This window comes from Rhinolophus hipposideros, assembly GCF_964194185.1.
Source record: "Rhinolophus hipposideros genome assembly, chromosome: 11".
In the NCBI taxonomy this organism is placed as follows: Eukaryota; Metazoa; Chordata; class Mammalia; order Chiroptera; family Rhinolophidae; genus Rhinolophus; species Rhinolophus hipposideros.
The window spans coordinates 56,049,237-56,067,863 of record NC_138057.1 but is presented as its reverse complement, the minus strand read 5'-3'; the positions used below and the strand labels follow the sequence as shown (position 1 = coordinate 56,067,863).

Below are 18,627 nucleotides of genomic sequence, written 5' to 3'. Positions count from 1 at the left end.
CCAGAACTCAAAACTCAGGTTTACCCGACTTTGAAAATCCATATTCTTTTTACTACACTGTATTATACAGGATTAAAATGAATCTACTAAATTCTATTATCAAATGTAGCTCTGGTATTCATTCAAATTAACTGAGTTTGATGTTAAGAGGAAAAGCTACATATCTATAAATGATAAACCACAGCATATAAGGATTTTACTATGTATGTTTTTGTTTTTAGGACCCAGGACTAAGCCCTCATTCGTATGAATCTAGGATGTAATAAGTTATGTTAAAACATTAGTCCACTGTATTAGGTTAAAGACTAAAAATTGTTACTAAGATGATGTCTCACTCAGGGAAAGCCTCTTCAATCCTCCTCCAGGACAATGGGCAGCACAGAAAGTGTTCGATATAATTAGTTGTGTATGTAGAAAGAGATGCTCATCTGTTTCCATGGAGTCAAACACATCACTGACATACTTCTCCATGGAAACAGAGAAGGGAAAATAGAAAATGCTAAAGTGAATGAATTCACTGAGCAGTTGGTGAGCAAAGATTCAAGAAAAACATAATTCATCTGTAGTACTATGTTACTAGTTCAGAAAAGGGAAACATGTGCTACATAAGAGAATATATAAGATATATTGAAATGTACGATGAAACAGTTATTATTTTAGTAGGAATATACAAATGTTGGGAAATACCACAGAGCAAAGGTATTACTGTTTTTGCACCAAAGACATAATGGCAGAATTCTTATAAGATGAGCAATGTTATAGCTGAAAATAAGCAATGAGACAAGATGACAGAATAGGGAACCAATTTATAAATAAATTTATCAGTTTTATACTGGTTTCATATCATCAATTTTTTGTTTTTAAGGATTTTTTCCTTGGGGAATATAAAAATTATAGGAGTATTTCAAGTTTTACTATGTAACACATTGGTTAATTTGCATGACTGAGCATGTGTAAGTATTTTTAATTTATAGCATGCTTTACATTCTGTTTCCTTCAAAGGTTATATTTTTCATTAAAATAATAAAGAATCCATTTTATAAGATATTTAGTCCTAACCTGCCTCTCAATTCAATTCAAGTCAATTCAATTCACATTTAATTCTGGCCCTCAAGGTGATTATAGACTTCTTAAAAGGGAAGATACTCAAAATGATTCCAATATTTATTCATTCCCTTAACAAACATTTATCACGTGCCTACCATGTACCAAGTACTGCGCTGGATCTTGTGAATATAGTGATGAATTAAACAGACAGTCTATACTCATGGAGGCTATTAGCTTACAGAAGAGACACATTAAAATAGTCATACATATAAACATACAGTTACAATTTGAAACAAGTTCTATGACAGAAAACAATAGAGTTCCAAGAGAGAACACAAAGAACAAATTTCACTGAGATTAGATGGTTAGAGCAGGACTCGTTGAAGAAGTGACCTGAATGCTGAGATTTGAAGGTTGAGTAAGAGTTAGAGAATGGAGAGAATGGAATTTCAGGCAAAAGCCCTGAGATGGAAAAGGGCTTGGCAAGGTTGAGAAACTGAAAGACAGAAAGTTTTTCTAGGAAGAGAGTGGTGAAAGGTGAGATTAGAGAGGGGAAAAGGTATAGGTACACTTTTAAATTTTATTCCAAATACAATGGGAAGCAATTAAAGAATTTTGAGTGGGAAAATGACAAAATTATATACACAATTTTCAGTACAAGTAAACATGGAACGTTTAGCAAAAAGAGTTCAAAAAGCAGAATGAAACTATAGTGTTTAAGATCTATACCTTGGTGGTAAAACTATAAGGTAATTATTACCATCAAAGTCAAGATAGCAAATTATTCCAAGGGGCAGGGCGGGATACCTAAGGGGCTTCGGGGGAAACGATGTCCTGTCTCTCGACTTAGTGGGGCTTACATGGATGTTTGCTTGCTTTATATTTCTTTGTTAACCTGTACATGTAAGTTGTATGTACTTCTCTATATCTTATTTCAAAATAAGAAAGCATGTTTTTGTACAACATAGGGAATGTAGTCAAGAATATTGTGCTAGCATGGTATGGTGTCAGATGGGTGCTAGACTTATCATGGTGATCATTTCTTTAGGTGTAGAGATGTTGAGTAACTACAGTGTACACCTGAAACTAATATAATATTGTATGTTAGCTATATTTTAATAAAAATCTTACAAAATATATTTTTAAAAAGATAAGTAGGAGTTTGTTTAGTAGAGAAGAGGGTAAGTGGGAAAAGGGTTGAAAAGAGGAGAGGTAACAGATGTATAAGGAAAAGAAAGAAAAATGCATGGCATATTGGGGAATAGAAAGCCTAGCCAGAGGTTAGGGTGCATGGATAGAAGTTCTTGGAGACACAGGAAAGGTCAGGGTAAAAACAAATTCTGAAGGAACAAGCATGAAAGTTCAAGTAGTATGGACTATATTTTAAAGCCCAAGTTGTCAATCATGATGTAACCAGACACGTGTGTAAAACGGTCACAAATAACATATATTTTTATTTCACTTATTTTTCTTTGGGACAAATGACTTGTGGGTTTTACAACTCTGGAAAATTCTTACCCATTGTGCCCCGGAATACTGTCTCTCTCCCATGCACCTTGTTCTCTCTTTCTAGAACTTCTATATCTCTATACATATGATAGGTAGAACACTGAATCAAATTCAATCAGTTGAATCAATGATAGAGAGGATATTGAATCAATCTTAAATCATTAACATTTAAAAAATATTTGTAAACTTTAGTATTTTTGGTATATATTAAATGTTAAAGATCATTATCTACTATCTCATTCTAGATCTTTGTTATCACAAAGATGAACTCTCTTCGCACCGTAGAGAACATATCCAGATTCAATACCAAATACACCGATATTTCTCAAGTATTTTTCACCTAATCCTAATCAATATTTTTAAGTTTCAGGACTTAATTTCTTTCTTGTTCAAGTTCTGGAACAAAATGTAAATAATAATGTATTTTTATAAAAATGTGTAAGTACAGTGCGAATTAAAATCAAGATTAGCAAACTTCCTTAGGACAAAGAGTTATTTTTAAAGTTTCTGTATTTACAGAGACTGCTTACCTATGATGAGCCTGTGAAGAGCACCCTTATCTCCATTAATAGCAGCAGCATGAACTTGGGATGCTAATGAGGAACCAGTAAAGAACAAGTTCTCTGACCTGTTCATGGTCTTCTCAACAACTGGACCAATCTGAAACGATGATGGAAACAATGAGCATATGCAGAAATCATTTCTGAAAGCTGTCTCATCAGTTCTAAGTAGGTCTATAATAAATATGCTTTACTAGAATACGTGACTAGAATTCAAAAAAATCTGCCATCCTAGGATTGCCATCTGTACAAGTTGTACAAGTTGCTCATCCGTAAAATAAGAGATTTTATATGCATCTAAGACCTTTCTCAGGAGCTATCTGAGGGAATAGAAAAAGGGAGGAGGCTCAATATTTAACATTAGGCACAGGGCCCAGAAACCACATTGATTTCTAAGTTATTTCTAATAATACAGGTAATTTGATTCCACATAACGCTAAAAATTAGAATTGGTACTGAGAATAAAGGTGACAGCCTAGCCACCAACTAGGTATGATGTGACCTTAATTGTTAGGTCAGAATTAACTAGGTTTAAGTGTTAAATTAAAAAGTACCTACTTCTTTCTTTCATGCAGACAAAAGGAGGAATTTTTATTTGTTCTCTCCTTTCCTATGTCCACCAGGGATACAAATGTAGCTTGAGATCTTGACCTTAGGATCTTACTTGGAACACCATACCCTTAGGATTAACCATACTTCATTAAGGAAAATTTTGTTCTGACTGGTAGTCAGATAGATGTGGTTTGCTAGAACCGCCTAGAAATGCATTTTCTGCGCAGGAAAATAGTGAATTCTCTATCATAAGAGTGTTTAAGCAGAGGGTGGATTATGTCAGAAGTGCAGCAAGAATTCAAGCACCTGATGGAAAGAGGGGTAGTTTGCATCAATGATCTTAAACTTCTTTCCTAAACATAAGATGTTAGATCAAAGTTTCAAAGTTGAATGCCTACAAGAACTCAGGAGGTTAAAAACTGTAAGAAACACGGGGATCACGGTACACTAGAGCATGCATACTTATTTAAAGAGAGCAGCTATTAACTAACTACAGTTAATAGCTGTCATAAGGTAGTTAGGCCCTCTTCTGATTTTACCAAAAAGGGTCACTCCAATTTCTGTGACTCCCGAGAATCTGAAAGTATTGTAAGACAACCTTGCCACTATTGATGAGCTAGTACTTGTGTTGTCATTGACAAGGATTTTAGGTTCAAATTCTGCCTTAGAGGGAAAGTGTTTTAATTTTGGTAAAGGTCAGCTCTTCATGTCTTTATTTTTTATGGATATTGAGAGACACTTTCGTCATGTCTTAGCATGACTGTCATGTCACAAAAAACCATTGTCATATGCAGAATTATATTAAAGTGACTTGAAAGAAGATACAAAACAGGGATGGAGGTGGAAACACCATAGAGAAGTAACCGAACTTGGACTCTAGGCCTGGTTAATAATAAGCAGCATGCCCTTAGGCTAACTCACCTCTGATTTTCTGCAAAAGATGAAAATGGAAAAGGTAGACCATGTTGATTCATTCAACAAGTTGAGTACCAGCTACGTGCTAGGCACTGTTCTAAACTCTAATACATGTCATTTTAGACTCTAAGTGATCAGAGTTTTAGGCCTATCAGAATCACACACACAAGAAATACCCCCAAACTCTTCATACTCTGTAAATACACTGAAAATTAGATCTCAGTTATAGTTACATATATTTCACCAACAGGCATATATATAGTTGGTGTTCAGTAAATATTTGCTGAATGAAAAGTTATAGGCTGGGTACTAAGTCCAGAGGGTAAGCAGGATCAAAATTTAATTTTTTGGAGTAATAAGTTTATACTCATGAGTATCGGCTCTTTTTAAATTCCTCATTTCTACCTCCGTCAGAGAGGCAGACGTGTGGTATACAGAGCAGAGCACAGGACTGGGCAACAGGAAAACTAACTAAAAGTAGTGGCTTTGCCATTGTCCCATTTTGTCACCCTGAGAAAGTGATGCTCTAAGGTCTTTTTTTTTCCAGCTGAAATGTATTTTTTTAGCGCTATTGTTTTTTTGTAAATAATATTTATAGATGAAAATCAAAACCAGTTAATTATAAAATGCTATAAAATGAAAAGGTATCATTATCGTTACTAATTACAAAACAAGCTAGTGTAATAAATGCTCTAATAATTATAACTGTACAAAACTAGTGGTGCTGTAGTCACAAGCAAAGGAAGAGTAATTCTGATTAGGACTAAAGGGTTGGTAGCTTGGGAAGTTCTCAGAGAGTGTGACATTTGAGATGGAATTCTAGATAGAAAAGGGGTTACAAGGCCATTCCAGGCGGCAGGAGAGCTGGAGCAAAGGCAAAGCATAGGGAGAACCACGAAAAGCAGAATGCCTCCTAGGGACTTAGTGATTGTTTGGCTACCATTTGGGGCACGTGAACCTGGCTGGGTATTTGTAGATGAGGCTGCAGAGAGCTAACTGGGACCACCAGGTCAAGAGCCTCAACGGCTTAAGGAATTTCGTAATTATCTTGTGGGGAGTGATCCATGCATTGTTAGCAATCACTCTTCACACATGAACTTTTCAGTTTACAACGGGCTCTCCCATCCTATCCCATAGCTGTTCCTTACACAAGCCCACAGACACAATCAGGGATAAGGGACGATCATTTACTTATTCAACTGAGACCCTGAGAAGCCTCCGACTTTATAATGCAGTAATTAGCACAGAAAGAAGAGGCAGCAGGCGAGGAGGCCAGTGATGGAGGCTCAGGCCACAGCCCAGGCCAGGAGGGCCGGGAGTCTAAGGCAGGGTACAAGCCAGTACAGATCGATCCGAGCCTCCCCAGCCAGGCCCCCTCCTACTCACCCTTGCCTCCTCCAGGACTCACGCCCTGGGGGCGGCTCCAGGAGGCACGACCCCCACTGGGCCGCCCCTCCAGCCAGGACAGTACCCTACGTCCGGCTGGGACAGACCCCACCGTGCTGAAACTAACAGAGCACCTCGGAAGGCCGTCCGAGACTCTCAACCGCACAACTTTCTGGGAATTGTGGTTCCCACCCTCTGAAACACAGTGGTACACCCGCTCTCCGCCCTTTTTATCCCACAGGGCCCCGCGCGTAAAGGACTCGGTGGTCCTGGGCCGAGAGCCTTATGGGAAATGAGTTCTGGATGCCCGATGACGTGCTCAGTGAGAGTGGTGCAGGACTACATTTCCCGATGTGCTCAGAGGTGGGCAGGACCCGGAAGTGAGGGTTGCGAGGCCTCTCTGGAAGTTGTCCCGGGTGTTCGCCGCAAGAGCTCCGGGTCGAGAGGACGAGGTGCGGCTGCAGGGAGAAACCTCCGCCGCTGCCGGCTCCCGGAGCCAAGCCCTTTCTTAACCTAACCCAACCCTGCCCAGTCCCAGCAGCCAACGCCTGTCCCTGCCGCGGATCCCAGCGTTACCATGAATCCTGCAGTCTTCCTATCCTTACCCGACTTGAGATGCTCCCTGCTGCTCCTGGTGAGTGAGTGAAGGAATGACAGACCCTTCGTTAGACGTAGGGACGGCTTCCCTTCCTCGCCGAGGGGGACCACAGCCGCCCCTACCCCTGCTTTCGTGTCTTTCTCTCCCGTTGCTAGGAGTGCACCCTCCTCCGCTGCCCTCACTCTTGGCATCCGTCTGTCCACTCTCCAGGCCCAGGGTCCCCGAGGCCTGAGAAACCGTGGTCGGAGGTTGGGACCTGTAAATAGAATTATCCTGGAGGAAGGATCCATGGGAGGGTCACAGCGAGGAGCTCCCCCTTTCTCCGGAGTAGGGAGTTCGTGGCTCCTGGACCGGGTGGTAGCCTGGATCGAAAAGGACGGGGGGATAGACCTACTGTCCCCTCTCACCCCCTCCTGTTGGAAAGGGTGTGAGGCCGACAGGTGCCGGGGTCGTGGGAATCTCGCTCCCGAGTCTTGAAACGGTGCCCGGGTTGGCAGAGCCTCTGTTGTGGCTTGATGTGATTGGTTGGGAACCCGGAACTGGAGACTGGTTTGGTGTCCACTGGGGAAATAAAGGTGGAAGCTATTCTGAAGCTGAAAGCCTCCCCTCAAGGCCTCCCTCAATTTTTGTTACAACCGTTTTCCTCCCGATTTAAGGAGCGTTCTTCTTCTGTGCTCCTGATTTGGGAATGACCAGCTCTTTTGTATACATAAGCACTCATTTCCTAACTCCTTCACCTGCTCCTGGGATTCCATCCCATCACAAAGGAGTCTGTCCTCAGTCTCTTTCCTCCACAACACATCTTGAGTGTGCAACGCAAGTCAGCCAGGCGGCGCGTCAAATTGAGCGAAGGACTCACTCCGAAAGTGAAGGACTCAACTCCACAGGGGAAAAAAATGACATACGTGTATCGAGCTGTTACTGTAATACAATATTTGAACAAACTGTAATTGTAGCAGAGTTTTAAAACGCCAAGTTTAAGATAGACATTTAGTCAAAGGTCCTTGTTTGTTTGTTTGTTTTAAATTTTGGAAACATGATTGACTCAGGCTCATATAGCTACTTACCAGCAGAACAGGGACTTGAATCCGGTCTGTTGACTTGCAGTGCTTATTTCACCATATTACACTAAATGTGTAATAGTTGGGTTTAAGATAGTTTCTCTCTGTTTCTCCCCCTTCTTTTCACTCTGTGATTTGCAAGTCATACGTAAACCTTATACAGTACTTGGACCTTTTCAGAGGAAAAGCTCTATAAAACACTAAAGGGGATGTCAAAGTACTTCTGAGAACTAAAGGTTGTATATAAACATGGTAATATTAAATGATAAAATGTCTTATTGACACTTCTTATACCGTAATGAAAGACTTCTGTATAGAGGAAAATATTCTGTATAGAGCCGGCTCTTGGTAATTTCAATATACAATCTGGTTCTCCTTTCCTTCTAGAAGTACTGGAATAATACTTATTGTTATTAGACAGCATTCTCTCTTTTAAGGATTCTAGATAATATTCTTTTCCTTGTCCATAAAATGGCCTGAATATGGGTTGTCTGCCAGAAGTTACCTTTAGGTTACCAAAAAATGTGAAGGGAAAAAAATCTTAAGACATTTGCAAGAAAAGTTGAAACAACAAATAGGAAAACTACATCAGATACTCTTTTCTGGAATGGTAAGTTTGGTTGTAGAGCTAAGTTTAAGAAGGAGAAAGAATTTGTTTTGAAATAACTCATGCTTTTTATAGAAAACCAAATCCTGTTAAGTATAAAAAAGAGGGAATTTTTTCTAATAATTTTAAAATCTAGTTAACATTTTGTATATTTAAATAAATGTAGAGGAATAGAAACTTAGAAGATGTTTTAGAGAATACCTGTAAAGATTAATGGGCTGGAAAATAAAGCCCAAGAAAAGGTTTAATAAACCGAAATTTCAAGACAAGCTAGATTCAGTTGGAACACAGTGTATACCAAAGTAGTTTTAATAATCATATACTAGTTATCACATATTTATAAAACATCTGTCTAATCATAATTTGAGTTACTTATCTAACTGGTAATTATGTCCTAGTGATGGAACCTGCTTATTCAGTATCTTTCCTATCTGAAAAAATATCCTTTATCTTCCCCAATGTACTTTGTTCCTCCTGCCTCTCTTCCCCTTTCAGACTTCATTTATTCCCTCCCACATGCAGCCACTGAATATCCAAGTTCCCACCTCACTGAGGTCATCATTTTTTCCTTAAACATCTTGCTCTAAAAAGCCATTTATTCTCCTACTACAGTAATTTTTTTTCAGGCAAATTATAGCTCAGCTCTAAAGAACTAGATCTATTCAGACTTAGTGGTGTTCATAAGATGACAGCTGAAACATATAATCCTAAACTTCTGTAGGCAAGTAGTTTTCCCCCGTCTCAAAGGCATTTTGGAACATACCACTTTATACCTAAGAAGCCTTTCTGGGATGGGTACCTAAACACAAAAGCTTAGTGTGATATTTTTTCTCCTGGGCATATAAACAAAATTATTAAAAATGTACAGAAGGTACACATACAAGGATATTCACTGCAAATCTCCAAATATATCCTCAGGTAACTTTTCTAGAATTATATTTCTTGGATCATATAGTATGTCTGTTATTTAGGATTTCTGACACATTGTACCAAATTACTCTACTGAAAATACACATTGTACCAATATGTATTCCATCAACAGTGTATGAGTATGCAGACTTCCTCCTCACTTGCTAATCAATCAGTGGGTGTTTTTGTAATGTGCCAGTTTAGTAGACCAAAACTGATAATCTGATTTAAGTGTACATTTCTTTGATTACAACCAAAGTTGAATATTTTTTCATATTTATTAACCATTTGTAATTGTGTGTATGTAATGTAAGTGTCCATGTTATTTGCCCTTTTTAAAAAAGATGATTATTTTTACTTCCTCCAGTAATTCAGAATAGGTGTACTTACAAGATACAGTTTAAAAACAGTGGAAAGTGTTACTACTTTATTCATTTAGTGTGCTTTCAAGAGGTAATGAATGTAGTACAAAGAATGCTGGATTAGATGTCAGGGCATCTGTGTACAAGTTCCAAGTCTTTTATATATGTAATGCTTTAACTTTGGATAAATCACCTAAGTAAAATTTTTAGTCCAGAAGGTAAGCACACTGGGTTTAATGATTCAGTGATTCTGTGTTTAGTCTGTTTTGTTTTTCAAAAAGGATATTCATCTAACTCCCCTAATACTAGACTTATTGATTGATTGGGTATTTCCTCAAAAAAACTCTGCTAGTTTTTCAACAAGTTGCAGGTCTGTGCCCCTCACCCTTATCCAGTGTAAGGAATAGCATGGTTTGGTCACTGTTTTCCTGATACTGACCATTGCTGTGCTGTTTCATCTAATCAAGTAAGTGATTAAAAGCAGTATGACTTTTCACAGCATTTATTGATCTGTAGCCTACCTTTCATTCCATAGAGAGGAACTATCAGTGGCCCAGGCCGCAAGAACTTTATTTCATTGGTATTATTCTTTTCTTTCCTCCTGTCATTTGAATGCCTATGTACTATCTACTATGGAAGAAAAAGAGAATAGTGAGATGCATGTCATGCTTCTAAGAAATTTATAATTTGGTGGGGAGAGAAGATGTGTATGTAAATAATTAGAATTTCAAAAGGAAAGTGATAGGATGCCCTTAAGGTATTGTAGAAGTGGGTTATAGATCTTGCTACACAGAAGCGTATTTGGGAGCCTAGGTATCTGTATTACCTGGGAGATTCTAGCATCTTCCTCCCAGGCCTACTGAGGCAGAATCTGCCTTTTTACAGTGTACCTGGCTGATTCATATATGCCCATTAATGTATGAGAAGGACAGCTTCTCATGTTTGAAAGAGACAAAAGAGGTGCTTTGCAATGGGAGAATCAGAGAAGTCTTCTTGAAGAAAGCTGAGAGTAGGGCCTCGAAGGGTTAAATTTATATTGATGGGTTTATTTTCAGTCTTCAATGGAATGAATAAAAGGAGTTGGATAACTTACTAAATATAATACCTGTTTTTTTGTGTTTTTTTTTTAAGAAGTCTTGCTATATGGCTTGCTGGCATAGCCAGATGTCAGAATTGGCCCTAAAGACACTAGAAAATCCTTTGGCCAGTTTCCATTAGAACAGCTCATTAGTACCTTAGCCAAAATAAAAGTCATGGTCTTTAGTGGATTCTCACTGGCATTCCGATTACTCCATTCAAGAGGGGAGGGAAAAGTGTACTGAGGAGAAAGAAGTCTTCGTGTGTAAAGCCATGGATTTCAGGTCTTGGCTCTGTCCTTGACAGACTGAAATAAAATTCTAACTGCTTTGATTCCCTTGGTGATATTGTGGTCAGATCTCTCATTCCTCCAGCCCTGTGATTTTTCTCATTATGTTGAAGCTTTAGCATTGTGTTTTAATGTATCTAATTTTTAGTCACCTGAATTTGTAGACACGAACATTACTAATATAATAAACAAAAGCAATGAAAAGAAGGAAGAAATCATCTCAGAAAAACATTCTACCGTGTATCCCCAAAAATAAGACCTAGCCGGACCATCAGCTCTAATGCATCTTTTGGAGCAAAAATTAATATAAAACCTGGTATTATATTATATCCGGTATTATGTTATGTTATGTTATGTTATATTATACCTGGTCTTATATAAGACCGGGTCTTATATTAAAATAAAACCAGGTCTTATATTAATTTTTGCTCCAAAAGATGCATTAGAGCTGATGGTCTAGTTAGGTCTTATTATCGGGGAAATACTATGGTAGTATTTGAGCTATGGAAAACTGTTGGGTGCCAGTTCTTTTTCCATTTCTGTTTTAGATTATCACAGTCTAGTAGTGGGACTTTGGTGATTGGATTTAAGAGATTCTAGAAAAAGGTCTTTAAGAATCAGAAGAATTTTGATCCTGGTAAAAAGGAATTGATGCCCTTTTTTTTTCTATAGGATTCTACCATTAGTGTCTTGCTCAAAGTTTAGTAGGTGGGAAGGAATATAGGAACCATGAGTAGATTACATGCAATTGTAATGACCGAAGTTACAGTTGTCTAGAGTTGTGTTTTCAGAAGAATATTTAGTTTAGGAGTCAGAGATTTGGGCTCAAACCTTGGATCTGCTGCTCCTTACCTTTGTTATCTTGCCTATTAACTCGTGAGGAATAATAAAGTACTATATCTGACTCAGGAGAGATTATTTGCATGCTTCTAGGATGTTGTGGACTAAAAAAATGGTAAAAAGTTATCACAATTTCTTATTCTTAGATCTCAGTTTCTAGTACAATACCTTATAGAGATTAAGTGCTCAGTAATAATTGTTAAGTGTATGGGAAGAAGAAATGGTAGAGCTAGGGTAAGGAGGATCGGGAATACATAGGGAGTTGAAGTTTGTAAGCGTCACTGAGAAGATGAGCCTTGGAGTGGGTGAGGCAGTTAGTCATTTGGATTTCTTCAGGGAAGAGCCTCCAGGCAGGGTGTTAGCTGGTGCAAATTCCCTAATATGAGACTGTCCCAGGCCTATTCAAGGAGTGGCAAAGATGGCAGTGTGGTCGTCATACTGTGAATAAGCTACAGAATATTGAAAGATTAAGGCATGTCGCTAAAACATTTTTGCAAAACTGTACTGATTTCTTACTATGTACGTTGTTTGCTGATATTTTCTTTTTTTCTATTCTCTGCTTAATTTAAGTTTTGAAAATTGCTGATCTGACCCAATAAGGTAGAACTTCCTAACAGGGTTGATGATAATATTGATCTCCGTAGCCCGTGGCCCAAATGCCTCTGCTGGGAGTAGCCTTGGCTGTTCACCCCGGTGTCCCCCCGTGTGTCTCTGTGTGTGACAGGGTGGGTCACAACCTATAGTTGTAACAACTTAAAATGTTAAACCAAAAGATTTCCTGATACATTTTTTGATTCCTGAAAGCAATATGCTTTCACGGTACCGGAAAGCGTCATGAAGAAAAAAGCGCGTACCCCACCCATTGATAACAATTTCATGTACAGCACGGAGGTTAGGAGTGCCGACCTGCACAGTTGCAGATCCGGATATAACTTTTGACTCCTTCGAAACTTAACTACTGATACTCTACTGCTGACCGGAAGCCTTACCGATAGTACACAGTCTATTAACACATATTTTATATGTTATTTGTATTATATACTATATTCTTAAAGTAAGCTAGAGAAAAAATACTATTAAAAATCATAACACAAATACATTTACAGTACTATATGTATTTATTGAAAAGAAAACCATGTACACATGGTTCAAATCCATGTTGTTCAAGGTCAACTATATATCCTTATGTTTTTTTCTGTGTATATTTGAAAGGACTTTTAATAGTAACATGTATATTTTGAACAAGGTAGGGTTGGGCTCTTGCTTTTGTTTGATGCTGGTGTAGAGTGTTAGACCACTGGTTATGTGGGAATCTAGAAGGAAAAGATGCCCCCGTGTGTACAATTATTTGTACTCGTACAACTTGGAAATGACACCTAGCTTGACCACTTGATGTAAAAAAGTTATTTAACCTTTCTGAACTTCCATTTTCTCGCCTATCAAATGGGGATAAAAACTCTACTGTAGAGTTCTGGGAAGACAAAAATGAGACTCTTTGTGAATGAGTCCATGGTACGCTGTAGGCACTTAAACATTTCTGGTTTCTGCCACATACTACGTGCTCAGCAAATGTTTAGATGAAGGAATCAGCGAATGAATGAATGAATGATTGATTTCCTTTTTTTTTTTTTTTTGGATTTTCAAATTGTCTGTGCCGTGGTATTAAAATTGTGTGCACTGACATAATGAGCTGGCGTGACTAGCTTTCAGGCCCTCTGCTCTTCCAATGCTGATACTTGCACCATCGTTATTGTACTAACAAAAGCAGCTTATCCATGTGACTATTAAGTCAATAATTTATCTGCCGAGCTGTTTTATAACTATTTAGTTTTGTACTTAAATTCAGTATAAATGATGAAAATAGTTTATGGAAATAGTTGTATTTTGTTGTATAGGCCATTGATTTTAGAATTAAGAGACCTGGGTTTGAACGCTCTTCAGCCACTAGTTTGGACAAGTTACTTAGCCTAGTTGAGTCTTATAATTTAACAAATAACTGCACTTACTATATGTCTGACACTGCAGAGTTTCATTTTCTTCATTTGTAAAATTGGAATAGAATAATTCCTACCTTTTCTTCAAAGTTGCTATGATGATGTGAAAAATAATATTAATATGTATGTTTGTAAACAGTAAATATAAGTTGTTACAATTGAAATCTTTTTTTGTGCTTCAAACATGTTTGTACTTGGGATTCTTTTCCCAGAAGATTAGGTATGCAATGTACATCCCTGTCAGAGAGAGTTGATGCATTATGGAAATAGTTCTAGGATCTGTACTTCCAGGATAACTGACAATACTAGAAGGTATAGTGACTTCAACGCCAAAAAATCCTATTTAGTTCATTCCTGGCCCTCAAATTTTCTATTTTAAACGTGGAGGTTATTATTTCGCACAGTTGTATGGTTAAGATACATACATGTATCATATATCATATAGTACTTTATATATATATGTAGTACTTTAGTCTCTGTATACATATATGTATGTATATATAGTATTTTGCATTGTCTGGCGTACAGGACATATTGTTGTTTTATAAGGTAGTGAATAGAGAAGGAAAGCTTGGCAGTGGATGGGGTTATCATGAAATGGAGAAAGGACCTTGGAGGAGGATAGAACTTGTGCTGACTTCTTTCTGGGCTTGTTCTACCTTTTTAACCCTCTGAAATGAGTAAACGAGGCTTTTTATTTTAAAAGTCTGATTTTAAATATTAGTGGTTTCTTAAAGTACATATTAAGTTGTCTCTTTCCCCTGATGAGTTATGACATAAACTTATTAAAAAAGTGACAAGTGCTACTATGATTGATAGAAATAAAAATGTAACTTGATATGCTTTTCTGCTCTTAATACAAAAGCTAGTAACTTCCTGTAAGTGGTATAAATGAAGGTGGGGAAACATGCTTTATGTTGTGCACATTACTTTGTACACTCAAAATCATTCAAAAATTATCTCTGACTGTTGTAACTGAATAGGTATTTGGAAAATTATGATTTTTAAAAGTATATAATCTTTCTCTAGCTGAATTTAGTAAGGGAAGAGATTATCACAGCTGATTTTGGTTCACTGAAAAGATGCAAAAAATAAAAATTCTATTTGTGTAAGTGTGGAAGGTCTCAAATTGCTGCTTATACAGCTTCATTTGTCCCTATAAACCTAACTTACAGATACCATAGTTACCCTTAAATATTGCTTCCAGTGGTATGTAAAGTTATTTACACGTAGCATGTATAATATCTACTACTTTTAGTAAGTTTTGGCCATTAAACTAAATCTGTTTATAGGTTTGATGAAAACTAAGAATATAACAAGTATTTTTAATTTAGATACTGTGACGAAGGTATTTGAACCTACTGGCACATAAGATAGTTTATGATGGGTATTTCAACTTTTCTAAACTCATTAATACATCTACAAAGCCTTCTCATTGGGAAATGGGTACTTGGTTAGAAACGAAGGGTAAATTGTGTTTTCCAGTCCACAACGCTATAAAGACTTCCTTGATAGGTAGACACTGGTTATTATCTTGAACAAAAGAATGGTTTAAGGTATATAATAAGATGAGCCCTCAAGAAATAGTTTTAGATCTGAGAAGTATGTAGTATTCTGCAGGAAAATAATCAGATTTTCGGTCTTCTCTTTCTCATTTGTCACATGAGGCAGGAGAAGCACCTGACTAGATATGACTGATGTAGTTAATTGTATGTAAGGCCGTTGTGTGTGATGTCTTAGTGAAAGTCTTTCTTAGCTTACTTTGGGGAATACTGAGTTGTACTGTAGTACTATACTAACTTCCCGGGATCATCAACAGTTGTTACTTCGAATGCAAAATGGATTGTGATATTGGAAGAAATTAGTAGAGAGCTTGTCTATATTCCCATATGATGATTTTTGAAGCTTATCACTTGTTTTGGAATATTACAGTACTTTGCAGTACAGCAGGTCCTTGAATAATGTCATTTTGTTCAATGTCCTTTCATTACAAAGTTGATGAGATGCAGGTAGGAATTGAACTCTTGTTTGTATCAATGAGCCTGTGGTAAAACTGGTTTCATTATATGTTGTTTCTCGTAAAGTCACAGAACCTATTGATGCCGTTCGTGAGGACTTACTGTACAGAGTAAATAAATATCTATGAATATTGTAAAATAGGATAGAAGATATTTTCTTAATGGCTTAAATGCACTTTTATTCAGGTTGTTTAAATTGTTTCTAGTTTTAGAAGGGAACAAGGGTGTCTTCAGGGTACATTTTCTTCTAAGAGAAATATAGGACACTTGTATTATTAAAGTTTATGAACCCATTATAGGACTGGGGTAATTCACATCAGTAAGTTTGGTTTTTTTTTAGGTAATTAAAGCCAATACCATTCAAACAAGCCAAATGTGTGTGTGAATATAACCAATTTTTTTTTCCTGGAAATCATTCAAGAATATGAAGAAGCATTTTTCTTTAGCTTCTGAAATAATGTTTGTTAATGCCCTGGTTCATAAGTCCAGAGTGACACATCATACAAGGAATGGCTAATTTCATCTGTTGGTGGCAGGCAGAGTCTATGTGGTTTTGTTTGATTTGCATACGTGAAAACTTTGAGATTGAAAGTTTGTAATTAGAGGAGCTGGTGTCTGCCTTACCGGAGGCTACCAAATATGACTTAACTTTTTAAAAATGATGATTGTGATGTGTTCCAAGGGTAACAGTAGTTTCTTAATTGTGAATTATACGACCCTTAAGTAAGTCTTATGCTCATAACCCTTATAACATCTCATGCTGTTACCTATCCCATTTCTTTTTTAAATGCTATTTCCCCTTCTTTTATGCTTCAGTAGTTCGTTTTCTGTTTCTTTCTGTTCCTCGCTGGTTGGGGAAAGGGAAAAGGCCTACCCTTAAGAGACAGAAGACAGTAAGGAGGTAAATGTGAATATTCTGTCATGTAGTACCTAAGAGCTTCTCTTCTCCCTTCTCATCACATTTTGTCATCTGGTCATTTTAACACATAGCTTTTAACTATTGCCTTTTAAAAGATTGGAGTCGCTTGGGAGTCTGTTAGCGCTTTGGTTAGTACCTTGGGCTCAGTTATTTTCTTGGTGCTTTAGTCCTGGGTATGAAAAGTAGTCAGATACAGTTTCCAAACTCTGTGGCAGTTGGTAGAAAGCACCTCATCACTGGCGGCTGTTTTCTCATTGACTGGGTGAGGCATATAGCTAGTGAAATTGAAATAGATCAGCGGCTCCACACATTTTCTCCAAAATAGTCTTACTCCCCCTTTCGGCTCCGCCAGTCGCCTAGGTTTATAACTTTGGCTTGTTGAACTTTTCAGCTCTTTAGTTTGTCATCATGAACTATGTGTCTTTCCTTCAAAAGTTTCTCCAAATTTCCTCCAGCCCGGTGCAGGCGCTTGTTTCCCTTCCTGGATTATCATTGCACTCCCTTGGCTGTGTAGTCTGACCTCTCGCCAGCCTCTGTCGTAAAGTGTGGAACACTCATCTTCTGTAAGTCCTGAAATCACTGTGCTCCTCCCTTATTGAGAAGTCTCCATTGGCTTGTTTCCTGCTATCGTGGGTGTCAGCTCTCTGTCTGGTTTTCTCTTACTCTTCTAACACTCTGCCCCCAAGTTACCTAACCTTCCAGCTTCCTCTTCCAGTACTGCACTACGTGAACTTCCGGAGCCAGGCTTTGCTACTCACCTTCATCCATGGAAACGACGCTGCTCACCTAATCCATACCGTATTCTGTGCCTTTTTTCTACCTTATGTTTCTAGTATACTTTCTTACAGTACTTGCATCACACAGCTTGTGCTAACTTTTCATGCACAGTCATGAAGCTCTTGAAGGACAGAATGTGCCTTTGAATTCCCTGCAGGCCCTATCTACCTGGTTCAGTGCTTCCATCCGCCTGGGTTCTCATCCAAGGACGGCCGTAAGCTTTTGGAAGAGTAGGTGGATATGTTCTTGGTGAGCTGTTCGTGATAGGGTTACGGTGAATGTGTAGAGTGGGAAGGTGAACAGATGTTCAGCTCGGTAAGGTCAAACTTTCTAGTGGCCCTACTTTACAGCGAATTGGTTTATCCTGTAAGCTGTCTATCATAGCAAGTGTTCACCCACAGGCTACATGGCCATTCTGCCAGGGAAGCTGTCAAGAGGAGTCCTGCACGAGGTAGGAGGGGAATATTATACAATTAGATAAACTAGGGCTCCCTTCAACTTTGTAATTCTACATAACTACTGTTTTGACCTAATAAAGTAGAGGCCAGAGAGGCTGAAGAGAATTGAGGGATTAATTAGGGTAATGATAAGAAATTAAACAATAATACTCATAATTTATAGTTGAGTAATCGTTATAGTTTAGGGTCCTATATTTCAGTGCTCTCTTTATAGCTCATGATGTTGAACACAGAATTTGAAATTATAAAATATATTTTTGTGGCCTTCACACTTGATCATTTGACTTACTGAGAGTTCCATTTAGAAGACTGTCTAGCCTACAGTCTCTTAATCTGAAAACTATTGTTTTGAATTACTAAAAACAAAATGTTCATTGAAACTGCTGCATTCATTTCATATATTGATAAGTAGGAAAATTATGCTCATCCCACAGATTGAGACTTGCTGTTTTCTCCCTTTTTACAGTGGTGAGTACTGTATTTCTTTTTCTTTTCCTTTTTCCTTTTTTTTTGTACTCTGTTAATTTGATTGTAAGTTGATTTGTCACTTTTTTATTTGGTAGTTTGTGTGTAAGGCAGGCTAAGTATTTTTCTCGAGTCTTTTTGAGGTGGGAGTTCCCTTGAATTCTTGCTGTATGATGAATTATGTTTTTTCTATTTAAAAGTAATTCCTTTCACTGTCATAATGTGAGTTCTAGTCACCAAACAAAGATTTTAGAAAATGCCTTCTATTCTAACTGAAAAATACA

General features: G+C 37.7%; 2 protein-coding genes across 5 annotated transcripts in view; one reads left to right on the top strand and one right to left on the bottom strand.

The window, feature by feature from the left end:
* Positions 1-6,216, bottom strand: part of INVS (inversin) — a 119,975-nt gene extending 113,759 nt beyond the window's left edge. For 3 of the 4 annotated variants that reach the window (XM_081067095.1, XM_081067098.1, XM_081067097.1), the window contains exons 1-2: positions 5,970-6,216; positions 3,087-3,216 (exon numbers count right to left, since the gene is read on the bottom strand). In XM_081067095.1, coding sequence (XP_080923221.1) covers positions 3,087-3,192 — 106 coding nt within the window. In that variant the 5' untranslated portion in view covers positions 3,193-3,216; positions 5,970-6,216. Of the gene's footprint in view, positions 1-3,086; positions 3,217-5,965 lie in introns of all 4 variants that reach the window. The other variant, XM_081067096.1, reaches the window with a different exon arrangement.
* A 129-nt stretch (positions 6,217-6,345) lies between these two features.
* ERP44 (endoplasmic reticulum protein 44) overlaps positions 6,346-18,627 on the top strand; it is a 63,416-nt gene continuing 51,134 nt past the window's right edge. Inside the window, exon 1 of the mRNA XM_081067521.1 lies at positions 6,346-6,603. Within this exon, the coding sequence (XP_080923647.1) occupies positions 6,547-6,603 (57 nt within the window). The 5' untranslated portion in view covers positions 6,346-6,546. The remainder of the gene's footprint in view (positions 6,604-18,627) is intronic.